A 23304-nucleotide genomic window follows, 5' to 3' on the forward strand; every position below is an offset into this window, starting at 1 on the left:
TGCCCTTGATTTTTTTAAAGTGACTGACGTTCTTCTGACCCCAAAGCCAGGCTCAGGGCTCTGCCTGGTGTATCGCGACTAGGAAAGATGTTGCCCTGTGGCGCTGCCGCCGCCTTTCCGTAGCGGGTTAACTCGGTGTCCTGCGGGTGGTCCCTTCCCGGGGAACACGATGAAAGAGGCAGAAATCAGGAGGCTCCTGGCTGCCAACCTCCTCTGTGCGCTGTCGATTGTCCTGACGGCGGTTGTTCCGTCTTTCTTCCTGGAGGGATTCACGGTGCTGGGAACGCACCTCACGTGGCTGTGTGTTTGTTCTGTCTGTGTCGGTGCCCTTAATGTAAGCTTGCACTTAGTCCTTAAACCAAGTCAGTCTCCTAAGAGAAGTTCGTTTGCTCAAAAGGTAAGATTTGTTTTTATTCTTAAGTTGCTACAAGACAATACAGAGGGGAATCAAATTCTCTGAGATAATCCAGTGAGAAAAGACACTTTTTGGTGGTGAATTCTCATTTTCCATGAATGAGCTGGGTGTAGCACTTTTTGAAACGAGTTTTTCAATATTTTCATTATGTTAAGCTTTTCCTATCATCTGTTCATAACCTGTTTGGGTGAGTGAGTCTGTGCTTTCCTTATTCCTGTCAGTGCATTGCTGTTTGTAGTCCTAATAATTTGCATGGTGGCAAAATGTGACAAAATTGAACGGGCACAGAACTCCGTTCCTAGTCCAGGCCTCGCTACTCTTCTTGATTAGTGGGTGTGCCAAAAAGACGTGTCATCACACGCTTCTTGTGCGTAGTTGTAAGTTTGTAATGACTTTAAAGGAAGAAAAAATACTTTTTAGAATCTGAGACATAAAAGAGACAGTAGCTCATTACAATTTAAACAAAGTTGGCCAATTTAAAAAAAGTTATGTGGAAAAATGTTAAAATGGCTACATTTCCTTGAATGATGAAAATTTCATACAGAAAAATCTAAATTTGGGAGACATTATCTGTAATCACAGTTTGCAACAGGGAACGTTAAAGGTACAAATCCCAGTGAAGTAAGTTTGAACGTCAGGAATCTGGAGCAGCACACAACTTGTTCAGGAGGGGGGGAATACAGCGATCAGAGTTTTGAAGTCAGGTGCATAGTCTCACACCTGACTTGCTGAGTCAGACAAGATGTAGTGCTCTGATGTGGTGTTTCTTAAACATTTAAGCAAGCATCTCAGAAAGCAGTATCTTTGTATGCAAAGCTTCTGTGTAGTTTTGCTGGCTGAGGAGGATGTGAAATGCACAAAACCTTTACGGAAAACACGTATTTTAACAATCTGTGATATAAAAATGAAGCATGCTTCATGTTCTAGGGGAGGTTTCGTCTTAGACTAGCATAAGGAGTAAATATACAAAAAAGAAAGAGTTAAAGGGAAATTATGGAATTGCATTGGTGACCTGATCAGAACAGACCTAATCAGAACTATTTATCAAGTGTGTATGCTTCTGTATGATATACTGAGTACTCAGAAACTGTTGTTCATAGAAAGTTATGTGTTTTGCAGATTTATAGAAAGTCTGAATATTTCCCAAATGTATTTGGAATTTAAGATGCCAAGTTCAAAGTGTAGTGTTCTTTATTTAATGCCATTTTGATTCTGAATGTTGCATATTTTTTTATATTGCATCTTTTCTTGCTTCTAAATATTTTTTCACTTTCTGTGAGAGTTGCCTTTTAATGAATGGACATGACAGTCAGATGTAAAACAGAAATGTAAAAATATCCAATAAAATTATTTCTGTTTATCCTGTCATTTCTGGTTATATTTTTTGTACTTTTGCCTTATTCTAAAGGGTTGCATGAAAAAAGTTTTAGATGGAGTGTGATCATTTTTAATTATTTAAACATATGGAAAACTGTTTTTAAATATGCCATGCTATTATACTGTGTTGTAGCTGAAATTAAAGAAGCAATTAGAGTACTGTGCTCTTGATAAGATGTAGACTGTGTTACTTATGTTATTTATGTTCTTCTTTGAAACGTTATTCTGATATTTTATTGCTCTTTTTTAGATATCCAGATTTCTAAAATGCTGTATATACTTTTTCATGTCTTGCATACTGTTTCATGCGATTATTGTTCTTTATGGAGCACCTCTCATAGAGTAAGTCAGAAGACCCTCTCTTTCTCTAAACATTCTAAGGGGCAGTTCTCCTTGCAGATATTGGTATAAGTACTTGTATGTTTTCTAGTACACTGAAAGTTAAAGGATAAAGCTCCTGGCTGGGGGAAGAAGGGTGGCTGCTTGGGTTTTGGTTGGTTGGTTTAATTTAGTTTTGTTGTGGTGGTTTTTTGTTTGCTTGTTTGTTTTCTTAGAAGCTAGCTCTTACAAGTTTTATTTTGAGAAGTCTTGTTTACAAACAACTTCTTTTACTTCAATATTTACCTTAAACATACAGGCGTGCACATTTTTCAGAGTTTCATTTAGTCATTTTCCCCATAAGATTCGAAACCACACATCTTGCATGTCTTTTGTCCTTTTGACATTAGCATTTTAACTTTTAGAAAAGTTTTATAAAAGGAAAAAAAGTAGAAGTATGAAGCAATCTGATTTTTGAGAGATACACTAATTACTGACTACTAATAGCATCATGTAGTTTCATTTCATGGCTACTTTCACAACACCAAACTAGAAAAATAAATGGAATAATTAAGTAAATCTGCGAGTATACTTCAAGTTAGAACTAATGCTATATATGAGATACAACTGTGGTGTTTTAAAAATGTTACAGATATTGGGCATTTAAAATAATTACTGCATTTCAGTCTTGAAATAACAGCAGAACTCTCTCCAATTTTCTTTACTATTCTACAAAGCAAGAAGAAAATATTTTATTCTTCTACATGAGGTTAAGAAAGCACTTGTACTTTCACAAGTTGACTTAGAGGTTTTGGGTTTTTTTCCTAAATCTTGGAACTCTTAGAAAATTAATAACCTACCTCACTTAATTTTGTAATATTCTTTCTTCGTAGGTCAGTTACTGAGACATTTTTGTTTGCAGTTCTCCTGTCTACCTTTACTACTTTACAGTGCTTGTGTATTCTGGGACCAAACATACAAGCATGGATACGGGTATTTAGTAAAAATGGGTAAGTGCTAATCTAAAGTTTCTGATTTAAACCCTAATAGAAACAGACTGAATTGATGTAAACAATATTTCACAGAAATTTCACAGAATATTCTGAGTTGGAAGGGACTCACAAGGATCAAGTCCACCTCTTAAGTGAATGGCCCCTACAGGGACTGAATCCACAATCTTGGTGTTATTAGCCCCATGCTCCAACCAACTGAGCCAATTACAGGCTTATGAAAACTTTTCTGACAAAGAAAATTATTATTTATTTTGAAGACACTGATTTGGAAAGCCAGCTTTTTATTTTTGGTGTCCAGACACTAAGTCTCACTTTATATGTGTTTGAAGGAAGTGAAGTGTCCAACACACATTTTACTGGACTGCACATTGTATGTGCAGTCCTGTATGATGGTTGTCAGTAAAGAGGAGACCTTACACTGAGCTGAGGGAGAATATTGCACATGATCCAATAGTATCTTTGTAAAAACAACTTTTAAAGCAGGAATAGCAAGCCAAAACAAACACTTGTTTTAAACTTGAATGTAATGGTGGAAGTTATATAGAATATACAGAGGTCTGAAGTATGTAATCTTTACCCATGCTCTTCAAATTTCAAAAGGAGCTTTTTTAGTGTCAGAGTTTTCAAGCATTAATTTTTTCAAGAGTATGTTTAAAGTAAAATGAGCCTTTAAACCGCATTTTCACCTCAGTGACAGCCGTGGCATTAGCATATATCGAGGATAAACTGTTTTTCAGAAGTATTCTATCTCTTCTGCCTTTTTTCATTCAAAAAATAATAGGATTGTTGAAAGACTGGGACACTGAAGCATAAAGAGGTTCCACATATGCTTGAGATTTAATAAGATATTAGTATTCATCCCCTTTTAATAGTTCATAAGAGTGAAGTCTGATCTCAAAAGAAAGTGAATGTGTTATGGTGCTGACCTATGGAGTTACTTTTGGTTTGCACTCCTGTAGAGGACAAAACTAGACCTTTCACAGTACTTTCAGGTATTGACTTTTGGTTTATCTCAGTTCTCAACTTACTGAAAAATATCTTGAATCCTTATTCAAGTCATTTATGCTTGTTTATTTGCAGTGGACGGGTTGAATAGACTCTAATAAAAGCATGGAGTTGTTTAGCTAAAACAAATCACTGCTGATTCACTTAGTCATCTTTGGAGGTTTTGCAACTGGAAATAATAGTTGAATTGAAGGAACAGATGTTTGACAACATCAGTCTGTCTTTGTGCCAGGTTAGATTTTGAATGCCTGTCATTTTCTTTCTTTCCTACTCTAGATATTAAGTATTATTCAATACAAGTATTGCATTGGAAACAATTGTCTTGTTTTGACATTTTTGCTGTGATGACTTGTACATACTTCTTACTAGTGACCCATGTGACATTAGCTGAGTAAAATGTCTATTATTTTTTATGTTTGTTTACTCCAGCCTTTGAATGAAAATAGACTACAAAGGAATATTGTAGCAATTTTTTATGGATTGTAGCAAGCTGCTCTTTTAAAAATAATCCCATGTTTTTTCATTTGACCTCATAAATGAGTTGGAACTTCTTGTGTCTAGGCACGAAATGAGTGTAGATGTGATATATTAAAAGATTGTCGCTAACTTAACGACGTGGAATGAGGTGGGACTGGTTAAATGGAGGAAAAAGATGGTTAGGTAAGATCAACACAGCTGCTTGCCTTGAAAATAGAACTTAGGGAATTGAATTGCTCTGGAAGAGCAAGCTTGAAAGACTGATTAAGTGTATAGCTTAGTATAAAAAATTAATGTATTTTAAAAATACCTGAATGCAGTTTAGACTTAAGTAACCACTGGCATTTATTTTTGTTACTCTTATTTACCTGTGCAATATTTTTAAGATCAAAATGTGCTTGTGCTATTGTCTTTGGAAAAAGACAGAAAAAGATGTAGAAAAAGAAGGTTTATCTTGATATACCAAGTGTAAATAAGTAACAGACACTAATTACCTAGTGCTGTTGCTCTGGATGGCTTTGTGCTATGTTTAAGGTGGTTTAGTGTGAAAATATTGATGCTCCTAATGGCTTATCACAGGACTATTCATAAAGTTAAATTCAAGTAACTTGTATGCAACCTATTACATCATAATGGCTACGGTGTAACTAAGTCAGTCTGACTTAAATATTCTGTGAATAATCTTGCAAAGTGGGGGTTTTTTTCTGTAGACATGCTTAGCTTTTTCTGTTTCTACTTGTAGAACTTGAATGTGAGTCACTAGTAGTAAAATCACTTCCAATAAGGTTACTACAAGATTAGTCTTAAAAGTGCCCTTATCTCTAGGAGCTGGATTACATGTGCTGTCTCATGATAACATGCAATCTGTGATACTGCAGGTTTATTATTTGTATTATAATAGTTTGGGTGGTTGGTGGGTTGGAGGGGAGGTGTTGCTTAGGTGAGGTTTTGTTTTGTATACATGAAACACAGCTGTAGCTCAGCCAGAAGATTGCACACACTCCACATTTTTCAAACTAAATATACTTTGGAATTGTCCAAAAATGAACAAAATAGTTTTTTTCTAAAAAATACTTTATTTAAAGAAATTCAAACAAATTGTCTTACCCTCACATTTATGTGCACATAAAATATAGTGAGAAAAGTAAATCTGTGTATTCTGTATCATAAAACCTTCCATTCTTATTAGGCTGTAAATAGGGCTCTTCTCACTAATTTTGCATTTGGGAAGGGGTGGGGCCATGCCAGCATCTCTGGACTCCTTATTCTGTCATCTAGTGTTGTGACTGATGTCAGTGTCATGGCATTGATCATATCCAGTCATGTGCTGCTGTAAGCAGTTAGAGGGAAGTAAAAGCTTCAGAAAGGTTATTGCTGATTTTTGGGGGGCTTCTTTTGGGGACTGTTTATTTCAAATCACTGGTTTGAGAAATTTTGTTGAAATTCGTGGTATAATAGCAATTATAAGATGTTACATTGGTAGGAAATAGATTTTAAATCTGAGATCACAAAAAATATTATAAACGTATGACTTTAGGGCTCCTTACAGTTTTCATTACCCCTATTTTATCACTTTGTTTGTGAATGGCATACTCTTACAGACTTGAAATGTCCTGTGTAAAGGTAGGCATCATCACACATCAGAGGCTGATTAAAATTTTAGTCCTGCTGCAGTCAAAAATTCCAAATCTTGTCTATGCAGAAGGTGTCTTAGAAAATTATTTTATGTTAGCTAACCTCTTAATTCAAACATTATTTAAAGCTGCACTTAATGTATTGTGTTATTTAAAGGGGTTAAATAATTCCTCTACGCTTCAAAAGACCTTTCTGACACTACTGTTCATTTATTATCTTAAATATTGCTAGTTTTGCCTGCGGGTTATCTTAGTTGTAGTTTATTCATGGTTGAAAAATAAACCTGTAAAATACAAAGTTTACAAACATTGCTGCAGTTGTTAGCCTCATGCAAAGAAGTTTATATGAGAGGTTTATGTGGTAGGCTAAAGAATACCTGCAAAAATCCCAATAGGTGTTATTCCATGAAGAAAAGGCAGTAATTGAAACACTGTTCCTTCAGGATAATTCTGGAGGACAAGTCAGGTTGTCTTTAAGTAGCCAGTGTCCCTCCTTGCTGCAGAGTGGTTGAATTAGCAGCTGAAATAGTTGCCAAACTACCAATGGCTGTTTTCCACTTGGGCACTGTGCCTTGCTAATTGTGTTGTTTTGCTTTTGGACTCAGTCTGGTATCTCCATATGGTACAGCAGTATCTGGTTAATCTGCTACACACATAAGTTGTCTTGTGGGGGATAAATGTACCTCAGTCAGTCCTAGATATGTTCTGCTGGCTCTTTTGCTCCTTTTAGGCTGTAGTGAATGTTCTCTTCCCCATTCTGCCTGACAGCTCTCTGCTCAATTATTCAGCTTCTGAAAATAATTCATAATAATTTTCTATATGCAGATTCCTAAACAGCTTTACAGTTACATCAGGACCTTTCCCTTTAAGAAAAAACTGTCAGGCTGGTAGTATTGTGGAGCGTTGTAAGTTAAAGGGATGGGTTTGTAGAAGAAACAGTTTTGCTCAAAATGTCAACCTTGCACTCTCAGTATTATAGTGTATTAGACGTTTATTTTGGAAACAATAAAGAATGTTTGCTTTACACTTGTGAGCTGTTTGGTCAATAGCAGATGCAGCAGTGAGTTAGGTGTACTCAGAAGTAAAAAGAAATTTAAGAATCTTCAAAACAAGGTGTTCCTGTTACACAACCTAAACAGCATATGCAAAGTTCAGAGTTTACTATGCATCCAGTCTTTGAGCCATAAAAATGCACATCTTTTTTCATCTGTTAGCTAAAGCTAGGCATGTGTTTATAATCTGAGATGTAGCAAACTTACGATTCAGATTGCTTACTGTACTGATTTGGAGCAGGGATTTCAGCTGGTTCTCCTGTCTCAGAACTGTGCCCTACTGTGTTCTGAACTTCTGTTGCTCCTGTTTTTTAATTGGCACCAAGCACTCAAATGTTCATGGCTTGAGCAAAGAAGTCATTTGATAGACTGATGACAGTAAGTGCTCATCTGTTAAACAGAAATCCAACTTCTCCAAAACTTCTGAAGTCAGTAGGAGTAGAAGGCTATAAACTGAGAACTGAAGTCACTTAACATCTCTTACGATATATGTGCCATGACTGGGAATTCAAGGGTTCTTTAGTGTGCAATAAATTTATCCTGCAGCCAGTGTACTTGAACTTGGATGCACTGTTGCTGAAGAGCTGCAATGTGCAGGTTTCACTTACTTGCAGTGTTTCTTTTCAGTTGATGGATATTTGCTTTGGAATATTCTCATAGTGGACTTCTATTTTAAATTTCAAATTGTTGTCACTGAATAATATGTCTACACCATACAGTACTTTGTGACTGTGCTTGTGCTTTTCTGTACAATCCCATATTATCCTTTCACGTATGCCTCTCCCTGCAGTGCACACACTGTCATTGAGATATATTTATTTGCTCAGCCAAGCAGTGTTTCAAGCTCAATATTTCCAGGTAAAATAAATTAGCTTTTGCAGTAAACATCTAAAGAAGAAAAAAAATAATCTCCTGAATGTGTGGTATAGAAAGATTGTAATTACAGCTAAAATGTGCAATTTAAATTTTAAATATAATTTGTGTGTCTTAGGAGAAACCTGCATGCTACTTTATAAAATATATGAATTTTTATATCTATTTTTAGTCTCAAAAATCTTGGGAGAAATCAGATCTAACATTCTGACATGGTAACTTCAGCTGCTGTTGAAAACTTGTAATATGCTGTTTTTACAGAGCTATGTCCATCTGGGAAAGCAGTCTACAGATTACTACTGTGTGCAGTATACTTGGAGCTTGGTTTGGAGCATTTCCTATTCCTCTTGATTGGGATCGGCCTTGGCAGGTTAGTGTGTGCACCCTTGTAATAAATATTAAAAAAATATTAATATTCTGGATTTGCACACTACACAAAATTGCTCTGAAGCTTTACAGGTATATTGGATTTACTCAGAAACTGTTCCTACAGAATTATGCCAGACATTTAAAAAGTCATTGGAAGCATTTGTGCTTACAGTGCAAGGAATTAAAATGCAATATTTTTACCTCTTGTTTGTTACCGATTTATGAGTGTCTGTTGCATGCAAATTTTATCATGAAATAGATCTCATCCAATAAGGATTTTGATAAAAAGAAGCTAGGCAAGCAGGAGGAGAAATGTGAAGTGATGAAGATGGCTCAAGTTTGCCTTCAGTCTGGTAGCTTTTATTGTTCATGGGTAGGGAAGGAAAGATACTTTCCTAGTGTTTTAGCTCCCCTCTGTCTTCCATAAAAGCACTTAACAGAATGCATTTTAAATGGATTTGGATTGACTTGTGTGAAGTGTGTGTCCCAAGCACTGTACTAAACACTTCTGATTTCAAAGGAAGACAAACATTAAACTTTGTAGTTGGACAAGAAAAAATGTGAAGCTGGCATTGCAGATTGTGTCTTTATAAATTCAAATGTTTGCGCTATTTTCTTGATATGTTTTTTGGCATGGAGAAAGGATTAAATTATACATAATTGAAGTCTGCAACTGCCATAAAATAATAGCACTAGTAACAATTCTTCCTAAATGTTCTCAGTGGATACATTCTTTCCTCTGGTTACCAAACTGGTACACCCTTAGCTGAGGAGTACCTACCAGGCCTCTTCTTAAGCAGATGGTTTCAGAAATCAGTGTAACAGGCAGAGGCACTTTCCTCTGTGATATTGTAGAGATGTTGTGGCTCACAGCTGCAATGGAAATCTGTCTTCCATAAGTAGCTAACAGCCTGCTTTTATGCCACCAGGCTTTCATTGCAGTAGCATAATGAGACATTAAAATTTGTATTTCAGAAATAATAGAGGAGTGGTTTAATACTTTAAGTAAAAATATCAGGTTTTCTTCCCTGAAAACACCTGGTTTTACTCTTGCAAGATGTTTTGCTATCAATCTGACATAGCTGTGTGTTGGCACTAGTTAATTGTTGACGGACATGAATGTAACCAAAAAATCAAGGGATTCATTGAAATGCAATCTTGTTTCTTCTTGCGAAGTCTTATTCGCTTTCCTGTTCTGATGAGAGGCAAGCACTTTTTCCTTGCTCAGCTAGGACTTTAAAATAGCATGTCACATCTGGCAGGTTTTATTTCATTCCGAAAATGTCAGACTTCGCCGTATATAAAAATTTCACCTTTTATGCACCAATGATATAAGGAAAACTTGGTTACTAAGTCAGGGGGCTCTGTTTAACAAAACAAAGACACTAATAGTTGAAGACAGGTATCTTAGGTACAGTTAAATTTTTACTTTTTGTCCATTTCTCCATCTTCCCATAGTGGGAGAGACAAGTTTGGTAATGGTCTGGCAACTTTTTCTGCTTAAAAACTCTTCCAAGTCAATAAAGGCCAAACATGACTGATGAAAGTTTAGCTCTTAATCTATACTTAAGACATCTAAAAAGATATGATCTGACTCCTCAGAACAGCAAAGCACCTGCAGAAACCAAACTTGTCACTAGCTGTTTCTGGGCGTGAATGCTCCCCAGAGACTTCAAGCAGCAGCAGAAACTCTGTGTCTGCATTTCCCTTTTCCTTCACCATCTCCCTCATTTCCAATCTCATTTCTGACATACTCCTGATACCAAAGTTAGCAGGGGAGAGTTTCTGACTCTTAAGTACTGCATCAAAGCAATTTTCTTCTGCCTAGATCTCGAGCACTTGCTGCTGTGTTCTTTCCCTTAAGTTCCCCTCATTTTTTCCCATCCTCACTTCTCCATCTTTCACCTTGTAGAGTTTTAAACAGTGGGGTGGGTGAAGTAATCTTGTGTTCCATTTTGGGTCTGACCTGCTTGATCACTATGTTAATCATCATGTGAGCAGTTTGAGAGCAGCCATAGAGAAGTTTGCTTATCAGTCCTGCAGGCTGCTGCTCCAGCAGTCTTTGAAAACTGCAGTTTTAAGTGCTAATTTTTAAAGATCCGCTTTATTAGGGAAGATGAAAGAAGTTCTTGTTAAATTTAATGTAGTTTTTAAAAGTCCAGTTGTCTCAGAAAGCAACACAGTGAAGCACCAAAATGGTAACATCTTCAAGACAGAAACAAGCTGAGCTACATTGTGAATCACTTTCCTTGGGAAAACCCCGAACTTAAGGCAACAGCTGATGTCTTTTGTCTTTCTACCCCCACTTAGTGGTATGGATTCAACAACCCAGGTATTGCATGTAGTAGCTGCATTGCTGTCTCAGAAATCTTCAGAGCCAAGAGACATTTCTGTTGTTCTTCAGAAGTTCACCAGGCAGTAGCAAAAAGCCCCTTTTTGCAAGACTGTTCCTTTTTCTACCTGATGCCAAGTGATTATAGAAACTCTAATAGTAAATTCTTTCACTGTAACAACAAAAGAGGAGAGGTGCTTTCTGTGTTGTCTTCAGCCTAAGACAGGGGAAAGAAAAATGGTTCTCATAACGGATTCTGCTGTTGTTGCAGATCTGTTTAGTTTGGGAGAATATTTTTAATGCAGATTGCCCATCCCCTGAGTGATCTAACTTCTGACTTACTGAACATAAAAATACCTGTACATATAATTATATATGTACAAATACCTATACATATAAAAATACCTGCAGGAAGTAGTTATTATTTAAATAATAATTTTTAAAATCCCCCCAAAATACAAGAATTGATAGCACTTAATCCAGCTGGATATGCTTAAGGGAACACCTACAGATTAGGTCTCAGGCAAGGTCTGAAAAAAATCATGTAGATCTTAATGTAGGCTGAAAAGTAATCAAAACCCAGTCAAAACCAAATTACTTCTAGGCATCTGCATGAGTAAAGCATTAAGCTGTCATGCTTCTGACATCAGCTGTTTCTCTTATTAGCATAAAAGCAGAGAGCTTGAGGATTGCAATTTTGCATTTACCCTTCTCCTATCCAAAAAGAGACTCAAATGGAACAGCTTAGTCTTTGGACTCAAGACCAGCTTTTGAAATAAGAACAAGTTTCATAAGTGATTATTTTCCTTTTTGTGTTTTAGACTTTGTGTTGTAAACTTCCTTTTTTTTTTTTTTTTTAATCTGTAGTGGAAATGGTTCTGCTCTAAAGCAGAAAATGTGGTTTAAATCTTATTACATGAGCAAGACTAAAGTGGTATTATCATTTTAGAGAGCAGTGTTAAGGCCATTAAGCCTGTTTATTGCAAAACCTGGTTCTGATGTTTGTATTGGTTATGGTTAGAATTTCTGGTGTAACATGATGGAAACAGCGTTTGTACTTTTAGCTTCAGACAATTCATTATTGGAGGAGTGTTGCAGACAAGGTGAAATTAGTACTACAAGAATTTGATGGATCAGCAATAATTGAGAAATATCACATGATAAAGCAAACCAAAGGGTTGCTGCTGCCACCCTTGTGCTTTGTAGCCCTAAAATGCCAAAAGTTGTCAAAACCATGTAATATCCAGCAGGTACAGAAATGTGCTGTGATTTTGGGATGAAAAGTGCTATTGCTATTGATTTAGCTCTGTTAGAACAAAAAGTTAAGCACTGTGTCTTGAATTGGTATATTTTTTCACTTAATCAGGATTTAGCACTTGATCAAATCTAGTGTCTACACTTCACATTGTAAACTGTCTACACTTTAAACCATTACTTTAAAACTCAACTTTTAAATTAATGTAGTCCAGCTCAGATAGTGGAGTATGTAAAGCCACTTCTGTTAAGTCTGTTTTGTTCATAGAAATGGCTTCAAATGAAAATGGCCTGTAGTCACTCACCCAAAGCAAACAAGAGGCTGAAGGGAGTACTGAGAAGGTGGGAATTTCAATAGAGTATTGAATAAAGCTGATTGCACTGTTCTGTAAGGCAGCGTTGTCTGAATTGCCACACTGATATATGTTGCAGTTCTTCTGCTGTCACTTCGTGTCCTTCAAAGAAAAAGCAACATTTTTCACTACTCTCTTTCCCTGTCCCTGGCTGGCTGTACTGGGACTAGCATCTTTTCCTGTAATCTTAATAGAAAAACTGAAAAATTCTGTGGTAGTCATTCCTTTACATCACAGTTGAGACATATCAGTGGAAGCTGAGAAGACTGTTGTACTACTACCTATATCTTACCTGATCATAAAATCAGATGTCAATGCCTTCTGTATCTTTCACTAGAATTTCTTTTTACTGCCAAGTACTTCAGAGTTCTGTGGAGTAAACCTGATGATGAATTTCATACTAAGAGTTCCAATTCATGTGCTAATGGCTAAAACCCAAATAGTACTTCATGCTGACTTATTGATAAACCAAAGAAAACATACCTGTTCTTTACGCACACCTCTTGTGACATGCAACAAAACCGAGATAAATACAGATGTCTCAGAAAATCTTCACTTTATTTTTCCATGTTATGTTTGAAAAATAACGCATACAGGGGATATTCAGATTAGTGGGCCTGTCTACATTTAAAAATAATAATGTAAAATGCATTTTTTTAGCGTATAACAACTTTTATGCTAAGTAAATATTGCTTATTAGGAACAGAGTATTGTTTTGGAAATAAAATAACACCAGTTATCCGAATAATGTTTCAGAATGGACATGAAAAATATATTAAGCATTTCTGTTAGAAGTATAAAATATATTGCTGAAAGCCAGTTGATATCTTGATGACTCATTGTTTTTTATTATTCTGTTGTTCTTAAAGCAACTTTTCAACATAATCTGGCCATGCATATTGCTCCTCTGCTAGTTTTAAGAAAAATTTATTTTGCAACTGCAAAACAGTTGGTCAGGGAGGCCTAGTCTATGGTTGTTCCTGGTTATAGGTCTGCAGAATTCAGCCTATCTCAGACAAAGGTAAAGATAATTGCTTTACAGGAATGCAGGTTAGTCCTCCAGTAGTTACATTTCTGTATTAAATAAAAAAAAAAAACCAACTTTTTGAGACTTTGCCAGACATGTTTCAGTTAGACTGGGAGAATAGTTTTGCCAGTGTTTTTTAAACAATTTTTAAAATAGTTTGCAACACCTAATTATGATCATTTAAATAAGGCTATTCTAGACAGTGTTCAACTTTTGAAGAGTTGTACATCTCTCTCTAATTGCCTCTATCCCCCTGATGCACAGCAGGTATGTAAGGGTTACAGTTAGTTTGGAGAGTTCTAGAAAAGAAATAGAAAATAACTTCCCTTGTTACAGTTGCTCAGTTTTTTCAGATTGCCTATTTAAAGTTGATGGTGTACTTTTAATAACCACGTGTGATTAGGATCCTGGCTTCCTGTGTCACCTGAGGATTGGAACCTTAAAGGACACCACCACTGAAACAGAAGGGGGTGATTTAGGTGTTACTAGACGCATCCTTTCTCTACTCAGCCTGAGGTAATTTAGTTGCAGAAGAAGATGGTATAGTTAAAGACCAAAACTTTATTAGCACGCTCTGTATGTGGTGGAACCGATATTCCAGACATGGCATTCATCATTGATAACTGGATTTTGCATACTGTGGAGTTCCTGGGTTTATGGCACGTTTTGATATCAAACCTTTAAAACATGTCTCTGTGTTTGTTGTACGCATGCCCACCCAGCTGTTTTTTACAGCATAATTTTTATCTGCAGTACTTGTTACTAATGATAAAAAGTGACTTCAAAACAGTGACTTCTGCCTACAGTGTTATCATTGGGTAGAAGTAAAATTGCTATACTCCCACTTTATACTGGATACTGCAAACATAATAGGTAGTGCTGATATAACTCACTAGAGCTGACTGACTGACCTGTAATTTAGCCAATATGACTGTAAATATTAGCCTTGGATACCTCTCAGACATTCGTACCCTGAAAAATAATCTGCAGAATCTTGGGTACAGTTCTTGGTGCTTACTCAAGTAAGCTGAAAGAGGACTATAAGCTTTCACACTACTTTGGTTCTTCTTAACACCGCTCTGAGAGTTTCCTTCTTGTATTTCTTTTTGGATTTACTACCTACTGGGAAAGTTGTGTTGTAAAAGAAGTTGCTTAATGTGAGAAGAAGGGATAATATGCAGTTGGAGTTGTTTTAAACAGAGGTAGAAGTAGAAGCTTGTTCCACTTTAGTGTGGTTATCATTGTTTATTTAATAATGTGTTTTCTCAGTGTAAACCTTAATGGTGAGATCAAAGGCAGTTATGCTTGCTATAACTTTAGAACACAAATCCATGAAACCAACTTCTAGTTACAAATGCCAGCCTGAAAAAAACCTCACACTTTCTTCTCAGTGTGTTCTTGTCAACACACACATTCTGTACAATGTGATAAGACACTTTTAGTTAACATGTGCATGCAACCAAAATAGATTAAAGGCATGTACTGATTTAAGACAGTACAGACTAAACAATCAGGAATTTAAGGCATGTTAGAAACAGGGAGGGAAAGTAATTGTGCTCATTTATTCAGTTTTAAAATGAAACAAAGATTATTACATAGCTTTCTAAATGACAGTCAGAAATTAGTCTTTTGAAACAGTAAGCATACAAAAAATCGAGTTTAGGAATATGAGAAAAGCACTCTAAGTTTACTAAAAAGAAAAGTAAGTACAGTAGATTGCCCCACTGTATTTGCATATGTATAATGAAAGTTCCAGCAGTCAGCTGCTTACTTTATAGTATCTTTAAAAACTTTAATAGGGTGTTGTTCCTCTGGTCTACAAGAATCTGGCCTTTACGTCCTTATCAATGCCTGTGTAATTCCCCTTGCATGGGATGCAAGTTACAGACTTGTAAGAGATGACAAAATTGTCATGCAGTCAGAATTCTGGTTTAACTCACTACATGCACAGTGCAGCAGAGCTAGATACCGTGCTGGGATCTGCAACATGCTCTGCTTTCCATGCAATATGCTAAGCATTCTCACATCATAGAATCTTAGGTGTTCTAAAGAGCGCTGAGGAAACTAGCTCGTTTGTGTCCTGAAGGGTAGGTAATTCCTATTTTGAGTCCTTATTCTTAAAATGAGTTCTAATATATACTAAAAACCTTGCAGTTCTGCAGTGTCTATTTAGCCAGCCTAAAGAAATCACTGTGAAGTCCTAGCACTGCTGTCAGATGAAAAGGCAAAAAGAAAAACAAATAGCAGAAGTCAAAATCATTTTGCATTAACTCTCACGCTCTGTCCCTTAAAATGCATTTTTTGTTCTTGTTGAGATTTGGTTTTGCCAAGCTGTTGTTCAGATTCCTAGTAATCATTACAGGTTGTTAAAATTGCCCTTTTCATCATGCCTTTGATATGTAAACTGACTTTTCTTGTATTAGGCTGTGAGAATGGTAGATGATGCTTCCCAGCTGCTGGGACAGACAAGGCATTTCATGACAGTTTCATGAAAAATGTTCTGTCCTGTCTCTTGCAACCCCCACACTTTTCTCTCCAGATCAGCCTTCTTCCCCCTCAAAAAAAGTACAGCTAGGTCATGTTGCCTAACATCTTATTCCCCTGCTGCTGACCCAGCCTAGACACGGCATTAGTACTGGGGTAGGATATGCCAGCTTCCTCAAGGCAGAAGGGAGCATGAAATAGGAGAAATTGAGCTGAAAAGTTCTCAGGGGATGAGGGGGGTGTATTACAAGTTGCATACTTTAAACAAGTGGAGTGGAATCTCTTGGAACATGCACACAGATATTAGCTGCTTAGATTTCTATCACTTACAGGCAGTTCATACCAAGTCAGGGAAGTTAAATCAAGTTTGAGGTAATATGAAAGATAGGGCAAAAGCAGACCGATCAAGTAAGTCAAAGTCATTTAAAAAGGTCCAGCAGAAAGTGATTGGGTCTCAAAAAATGAGGCCAGCAGCTAATACAAAATAAAGCAACCCACTTTCATAGAAAAAAGCAACCCACTTTCTTAGGCAGACAAAAAGCATATGCAAGGGCTGTTATTTTAGTGCAGCTGATGTGCTCAAGAGCCATATCTTCATCTGTCTTTGATAACTTGCTGCTTTAGATATACTCATGGGTGCCTCTGGCTATATGTAGCCTAAAGGCCAGCATTCAAGAATAAAAGGTGCAAAACTAGTATTATTACCTGTTTGTTAGGAGGTTTTGCACTGTCTTTAGGATTAGAGAAAATAGCATGAGGACAGCGATGCTCTTAAGTCCAGGCTTTTAATTCAAAAGGACAATCAAACTGCCTTCAGAATTGGTTTGGGCCATCTGAGCAGCAGACCAAGAACAAGTACCTGGCCCAGTACCCCACTGTTCTATGCCACTGGAAGAGATGAGGTGGTGTTATTTTTTTCTGTCTTATTCTTAGACAGGGAGATGGAGTGTTTTATGGTTTCTTCTCTTTGTCCCCCATCTTTGCCACCTGCCATTGGTGAGGGTTCAGAGGTCAGACTCACATGTTAAGTGAGACAGCCTGAAACTTCTGTAAGGTAACTATGACTTTTAAAAAGCAAAGAAAAAATTGAATGTCTTAGAAGAAAGACAGAGGCATAATTAATATTAAAAATCACATAACTATTGAAAAATCATGTCCCAAGTTGCAGTTCAGTCAGGTAAAAGAAGTTACAACAATCATCAGAGATTCTTTTAATCGTACCAATAATCACCCGCTATACACAAAATACCAAAATATACAGGGTCAATGGGTCATCAGGGATACTGACTTTTTAGTTAAGGGAACATGGTCAATTCAAAGTCCATTACCTACCTATACTTGTGAAAAGCAAAGAGGCAACTATAAATTCACCTAATGTAGGTAAAAATTTAATGAAGGATCGTTGATCACTCAGAGAATTTGATGTAAAAAGACCACCAAGTTAAGAAGCCTCTCTCCATAGTTCTGTGGATATTAGAGTGGTGTTTGACTTCATCAGTGGATAAGTAAGTATGAGTTGTGTTCCAACTGAATGTTACTGAGTGAGCAGCTGGGGTTGCAGGGACTTTATTGTTTTGTCCTGTAGATGTGTGTAATATGCAAAATGCTAGAAATAATTACATTTCATTTAGAAGTTGAAAAGATCCACCTGAAGTGTAAGTTTAGCCAAGGCCACAAACTTAGGTGAGTTTCAAATACACATAGTATCTTACCATGCCAAAGCATCTCAAGGCTTTTTATAGATGATCTACAATACACAATACCACTGTTAAATGAATGAAAACAAGCAAATCTTTGGTTTGAGAGGCAATAGCCGAAATACTCAGCAACAAAAACAAGTAGCAGAGACAGAATGTCTGAAAATGGAAGAATGAAACAAGGTCAATAAAGAGTACCTAAGGCACCTTGTTTAATAGTCATCTTTGCTACACTCCTTAAGACCTCCAAATAACATATAAAACTGTAAATGCTAAGGAATGTGAAGATGAAACAGCTGAGGAGACTGAAGATGAAAGAACAGAGGACAAAATACATTACTCTTATTCATAGTTAAAATTCCTATGATCAGAAGTTTTGAATAAATATATTCTTTTACATGATAATGAAGTAAAGAATCAGAGCTAGAAAAATGAAAGGAGGAACCAACAGCGTTAATGTCAAACTTCATTTGACATTCATGAATTGCAAGTTAAAGTGAAGTAGAAAAAAAGTCTGGACTCAGAGATTGGGATATTTTCTCTAATGTGTAATGCATTTCTCAGTCTCAAGTACTACAGAAGGGGGAAATATCCCCCTTAATTTAAAAAAATAAAAGAATGGGAGAGTCCAGTCTGTTCTTAGTTCAGGAATATGCACTGTACAGCAGGAATTTCAAAACTGTCCTTACAAAATAAAAAGAAGTATGCAAAGGAGAATTTTGAAGAGGGACGGGAATTTATTTATTCTACAATAAATATTTTTAATCACTTACTTAGTTGAGACTTTCAGATGCAGTATGCAGTGGACTAGTAATATAAGCTAGATCTGAGGACAGAATGGTTACATCTAGGTTTGGCCACTCCTCCCTGCAAATCAATACCAATAGAAAAAAAAAAGGGCAGGGGGAGAATTCCATTACTACTCTGCCTCAGTACAAGATGGTTTGTGAAAGTGAGTCAGCTTTATTGAGTCAGCTCCCTGTTCTTATACTAGAAAATAGAGCTTATAATTAAAGCTCTCTTTAACATAACCAGTTTATTACATGTTTGCTGAACGGGGTGCAGGATGCTCAGTTTCCAAATTTAGAGCCAGAGGGAAATTCATCAAGAAAAAAAAAGCCAACAAACCTCTATCCATTTCAGTCTCTGCCCTTGTTTGAATACTAGTTCATTTATACACACCTCTAAAAATTTCAAAACACTGTGAGAGGTGTAGGTTTCCAAATGTATGCAGCAGAACAGGAAGTTAGGTTAGTTGAACACTTCAGGGGATATAAATACTTCTAAGGTTTTTTTTTCCACAGAATTTCAGGACTATCAAACTAAGTCTGCAAGAGCCAGAAGCCTTCTTACATTTTAATGCATCTTAATTAAAAACTGTACAACAGCACGTAGTGTTCATGAAGATGATTGTTAAGCTTTTGGCATTTTTAGGAAAGCACATCAAGCTTTAAAGTAGAATAAGACTACTGTCTTTCAGTACCTAGATTTTGTGCTCACAAAGTACAAAAAAACCACAGACATTTTCACCATTGTCTGCTTTTACCTTGTGTTCTCCCCTCAGGTATGGCCCATTTCCTGTTCCCTCGGAGCTACCTTTGGCTATATGGCTGGTCTGATTATTGCACCTCTGTGGATACACTGGAACCGGAAGCAGCTTACATACAAAAGCAGATAACTGGAGCAAAGAGAGACAAGGTATTTCTTTGTGCAGATTCCATACAGACTGTGCAAAAGTTGTTTTTTTTTAAGATATATATATATATATATAGTCAAAGCAGAAGACTGTCCAAATTCAGTTAGAGTATTTCAGGCCAAGCATCTCCACTCATTAAAATCACATAGATGCCGTTTCAGCATGGTGCAGTTTTTGCTTCCTCTAGACTATGTAACCCTGAGAGATTGTACCTTCCAGTCTGAATAAAATATTTGTAACAGGTGTGGTGGCTTCTTATTACAAGTTTGTTGACTTTGATTTTATTCCTCTGGATTTCACTGGTTGTAGAAGGCAGAATCGTAGGTTCAGCTTTCAAACCTGTAACAAGTTTGCTATGTACTTAATGCATTGTATTTAAAATCAGTAGAATTTCACAGTAAGCCTGGCCATTGTCAAATGTTTCTCACGTGATCAAACAGCAGTTTATGCATCTTGAGCCTATTCTCTTCTTCACTGTGTGTTTCTTTGGAGTTAGAATGGCTATAATAGCTTCATCAAAAACGGTCTTCAGTCCTTTCTGTGTTAAAGCTGAACACTCCACATAGCAGTAGGCTCCTATCTGTCAAGAAAATAAGTTAATTCAATAGCAATATATCTCAGCTGTTCACTTCCATCTGTGCACTTCAGCTTTTTTCCCCCCTCTATGGTGACATTACAATGTTTGGCTGCAACCTAGAAAAGTTATCTGCATAACTGATGTGCATCCCCATGTAGGAGAAAATAAGATCTGTCTTTTGACCAGAGATCTGGAAGGTATTTAAATTGGTTGGTTTATAAAGGAAACATATTAAATAAACTCTTTAGATTGGCAATGGGGTCCTAAGGTATGTTTGATAATTAAACAGCAAAAAAGAATTACATGACCAATTTGTGTTTCAGAAATAAGACTCTATAAGTAAGTGTCCTGATAAGCATTATCCACATAGTAGTTAAAATGGTAGTATAATATTCTCAAATAATTTTTAAAAGATGCTTACAACATTTTGCTTGAGCAGAAGAGGTCCCTTCTGACCTCAAACCAGTCTGTGATTTTAATCATCTTATATAGCTTTTACAGGTGTCTATGCAGAAAATCAGAACTATTACTAACAGGAAAGTGCAATTACACAGGTCTGCTTGTTACCTCTATTCAGCAATGTAAGTAAATATTGTCAACTGGTAACCAGTCACAAGGTTTCGTACATGGACCGGTAAAAGAAATGGGCAAAGTGGCAAAAGGAGTCAAGTGGAAATAGGGGATTTTTTTCTTTGTTATTTGGTTTCATTTAGGAATATCCAGTTTACCTCTTTTGCTAACTTCTGTCCTTGCTCCACAGATATGGGCTTCTCTTTCATATCATTCAGTCTTGCCAGAGTTTTTGGGTCATCACGAAGATCAATCTGGCAAGAAAGATCGCAGTCATATTGGAATACTTTTTTTTAAACAAAAGTCAGCAGACAATATGATACCCTCTTTTTAAAAGATAATTATTTAAAGGAGTATTACGCCTATTACAAGGGAGTCATATCGTGTTTAAGATCATGGACCATTCCTGATCTAAAAGCCCTAAATTTAAGCTGTGAATGACTACCTTTAATCCAGAAGGAACTAACATTTATTCTGTGATTCAGCTCTTCAATTAGATGTGATCATCTCAGAATACCAAAATGTGTATCCAGCAGCAGCAGAAAGATTAACCCAAACAGGATACCAACATGTGGGTCACTTTGTAGACGAAGCTCAGTCCACTGCCCACAAGAAGCAAGAAGAAATTGTTTCACTTCTCCCCTTGCTCCTTTACTTCAGCAAATATTGCATATGATTAATAGTTGTGGACCCAAGTATTTCCAGTAACATGGGCATGGGCAGACAATTTTGTTCCGTAAGTCCCATGACTTTTTAGAAAGTCAGATGGAGATATGCAGCCAATCTTGCCACCCTGTTTACAATGGGTATAACGAGTTTTTTTTAAACAAAATAGAGGTAGCTCATTAGAGAACAACACAGATCTAGGTTTCTCTGCCACCTGTAAAGGATGTTGCTCCAAAGGCAGAAGGAGGTGCTGCTCAAGTCCTGTTGGGCCTGAACTTTCAGCCCGAAAAATAGCACCATACAACGATCCTAATTGTTTAAATAAAGTAGAACAGAACCAGATATACCTGTGTTCCTACTAGTAAAAAGGGAACATTAGGTGCATATTCCTTCAACTCCGGTACCCACTCTTCCTTCACATTTTGAAATGAAGCAGGGTTTACCACTGAGAAGCAGATAAGGAAGACATCGGTCATAGGGTAAGATAAAGGTCTCAGACGATCATAGTCTTCCTAAGGAAGAAAAATTCTGTTATCTGCAATATTAAATTGTTGCCTGTATTTTGTTAATTTTAAAAGTTATATTCAGAAACTGTATTCATATTTCACAAATGTTGTTGAGGGAAACTTTCTGAATGATTACAACTTTTCCAGATTAGTTAGTGTGGCTGTTAGAGCAATATCTGCATATAAGGATAACTGTATGTGAATTTAAGTATTCTGGAAAGTGTATTAACACTGATGGAAATTTACTTCTGTATGAGAATATACAGAAGACTACCCTTTAAAAAGTTTATACTTGAAAAAAAAAAGGCTTATGGTTCAAACACACTTGCAGATCAAAGGTTGGTTATCTGTAGAGAAATAAGCAGATGTGACCGCTGTAGAGCCATCCAGGCAAGGTTATACAAATGTAGGCTAGATTAAGGGTATTTAATGCACTTGAATGTTCTATTTTGGATCAGATGTAGAGGTGATATTTAAGGCCCTCCTTGAATTTTATTTCTTAGAAGCTTTACGGTCCTGTTGCTAGAGATCAGTGCAGTAGGATCTTTTGTCTAGACTGTGCTTTCTGTAAGCAAGCCCAGCAAAGGGTCAGAAGAAGCAGAAATCCAGGATCAAGGCTATCAGGGGAATATTAATGCCTTTTGTTTGGGGAGGGGTTAGTGTGAAAAGATTATTATTTGGGTCATTTAGGGCCACAGCATTTAGAGCCACCAGTCATACTGCCAGGGCATACAATACTGTGGCAAGACAGGCATCTAGGAGCATCATCCCTATTGTAACATCCCCATTCTAGCAAGAGAGAAAGTGGATTTTTGCCATGTATTTTAGCTAACATCAGAAGGGAACATGCCCCAGCTTCTCTCTGCAAGGCTTCCTTTGGTTTTTGGCAATGAACCAATGCCTTACCATTTCTACCTTAGGTTTTGGGGTTGCTTTTAACACAGATAACTAAGACTGAGCCCAGGCATTGCAGAGACAGTGTCAAATGCTGGATTTATGCCTTTTCTTCCACAGTAAACATCAGTTTGTTATGGCTGCTGCAGCAGCCTCCCTCTTGCCCATGTAAGCTCCCCATCTTAATTAAATCTCACAAATATTGGAACGATTTGTTCATTAAATGTAGAGACAGAAATGTAATTCGACTCCATGTTTGAAATGAGCCAGAAAATTAGATTTTTGTTTCCTTGGCAACAGTCACATTACCAGATTATTAACCTATAGTCACACCCCTAAAAAAAGCCTTCATTGATTGTTATGTTTTAGACATGGTCACTAGAATTTCAGAAAACACGTAAGAACTTCTTCAGAATCATTTCTGCTAGGCCCATCTTTCCATTTGGAAGTCAACAGCTACGAGAAGAGGGCTGTTATTCTCATCATGAACTGGAGAAAAGACAAGCACAGGCAGAGATTCTGCACTAGCAAGGAGGTGACCATTGATCAGTATTCTTCAGTGCCTATTTTACAGTGTTCTGAATTGTAATCAGTATTCTCATGTGCCATTTTGACTATAGGCTCTACTGTCAGTTTTGTATACAGGTTTGTCAATAAAATAGAGCATGCTTAGTTGTTAACATGGGTTCCCAATTTCACAACCACAGTAACTGGC

General features: G+C 36.7%; 2 protein-coding genes across 8 annotated transcripts in view; one reads left to right on the forward strand and one right to left on the reverse strand.

Moving 5' to 3' along the window:
* The window catches only part of RHOQ (ras homolog family member Q), a 175496-nt gene that overhangs the window by 91830 nt on the left and 60362 nt on the right, over nucleotides 1-23304 (reverse strand). Inside the window, exons 3-5 of one of the 7 annotated variants that reach the window (XM_051782902.1) lie at nucleotides 21537-21701; nucleotides 20682-20777; nucleotides 15042-19956 (exon numbers count right to left, since the gene is read on the reverse strand). The exons of 1 other annotated variant lie outside the window; for it this stretch is intronic. In XM_051782902.1, coding sequence (XP_051638862.1) covers nucleotides 19801-19956; nucleotides 20682-20777; nucleotides 21537-21701 — 417 coding nt within the window. In that variant the 3' untranslated portion in view covers nucleotides 15042-19800. Of the gene's footprint in view, nucleotides 1-15041; nucleotides 19957-20681; nucleotides 20778-21536; nucleotides 21702-23304 lie in introns of those variants that run through there. 5 more of the 7 variants (XM_051782903.1, XM_051782905.1, XM_051782901.1 and 2 more) reach the window with 5 other exon arrangements.
* On the forward strand, nucleotides 6-19377 carry PIGF (phosphatidylinositol glycan anchor biosynthesis class F). Its single transcript, XM_051782921.1, has 5 exons — nucleotides 6-397; nucleotides 2043-2134; nucleotides 3004-3120; nucleotides 8426-8534; nucleotides 19245-19377. The coding sequence occupies exons 1-5, from the start codon at nucleotides 170-172 to the stop codon at nucleotides 19356-19358; spliced, it is 660 nt and encodes a 219-aa protein (XP_051638881.1). The 5' UTR covers nucleotides 6-169; the 3' UTR covers nucleotides 19359-19377.

This window comes from Manacus candei, unplaced genomic scaffold, assembly GCF_025592945.1.
Source record: "Manacus candei isolate 608988 ecotype Guabito, Panama unplaced genomic scaffold, ASM2559294v1 h1tg000017l, whole genome shotgun sequence".
Lineage (NCBI taxonomy): Eukaryota > Metazoa > Chordata > Aves > Passeriformes > Pipridae > Manacus > Manacus candei.

Bases quoted from the DNA above. Each gene is read 5' to 3' on its own strand.
- PIGF (XM_051782921.1), top strand. From the start codon at position 170: ATGAAAGAGGCAGAAATCAGGAGGCTCCTGGCTGCCAACCTCCTCTGT. The intron at 2,135-3,003 runs GTAAGTCAGAAG...CTTTCTTCGTAG, and splicing joins TATGGAGCACCTCTCATAGA to GTCAGTTACTGAGACATTTT. The intron at 8,535-19,244 runs GTTAGTGTGTGC...TTCTCCCCTCAG, and splicing joins ATTGGGATCGGCCTTGGCAG to GTATGGCCCATTTCCTGTTC.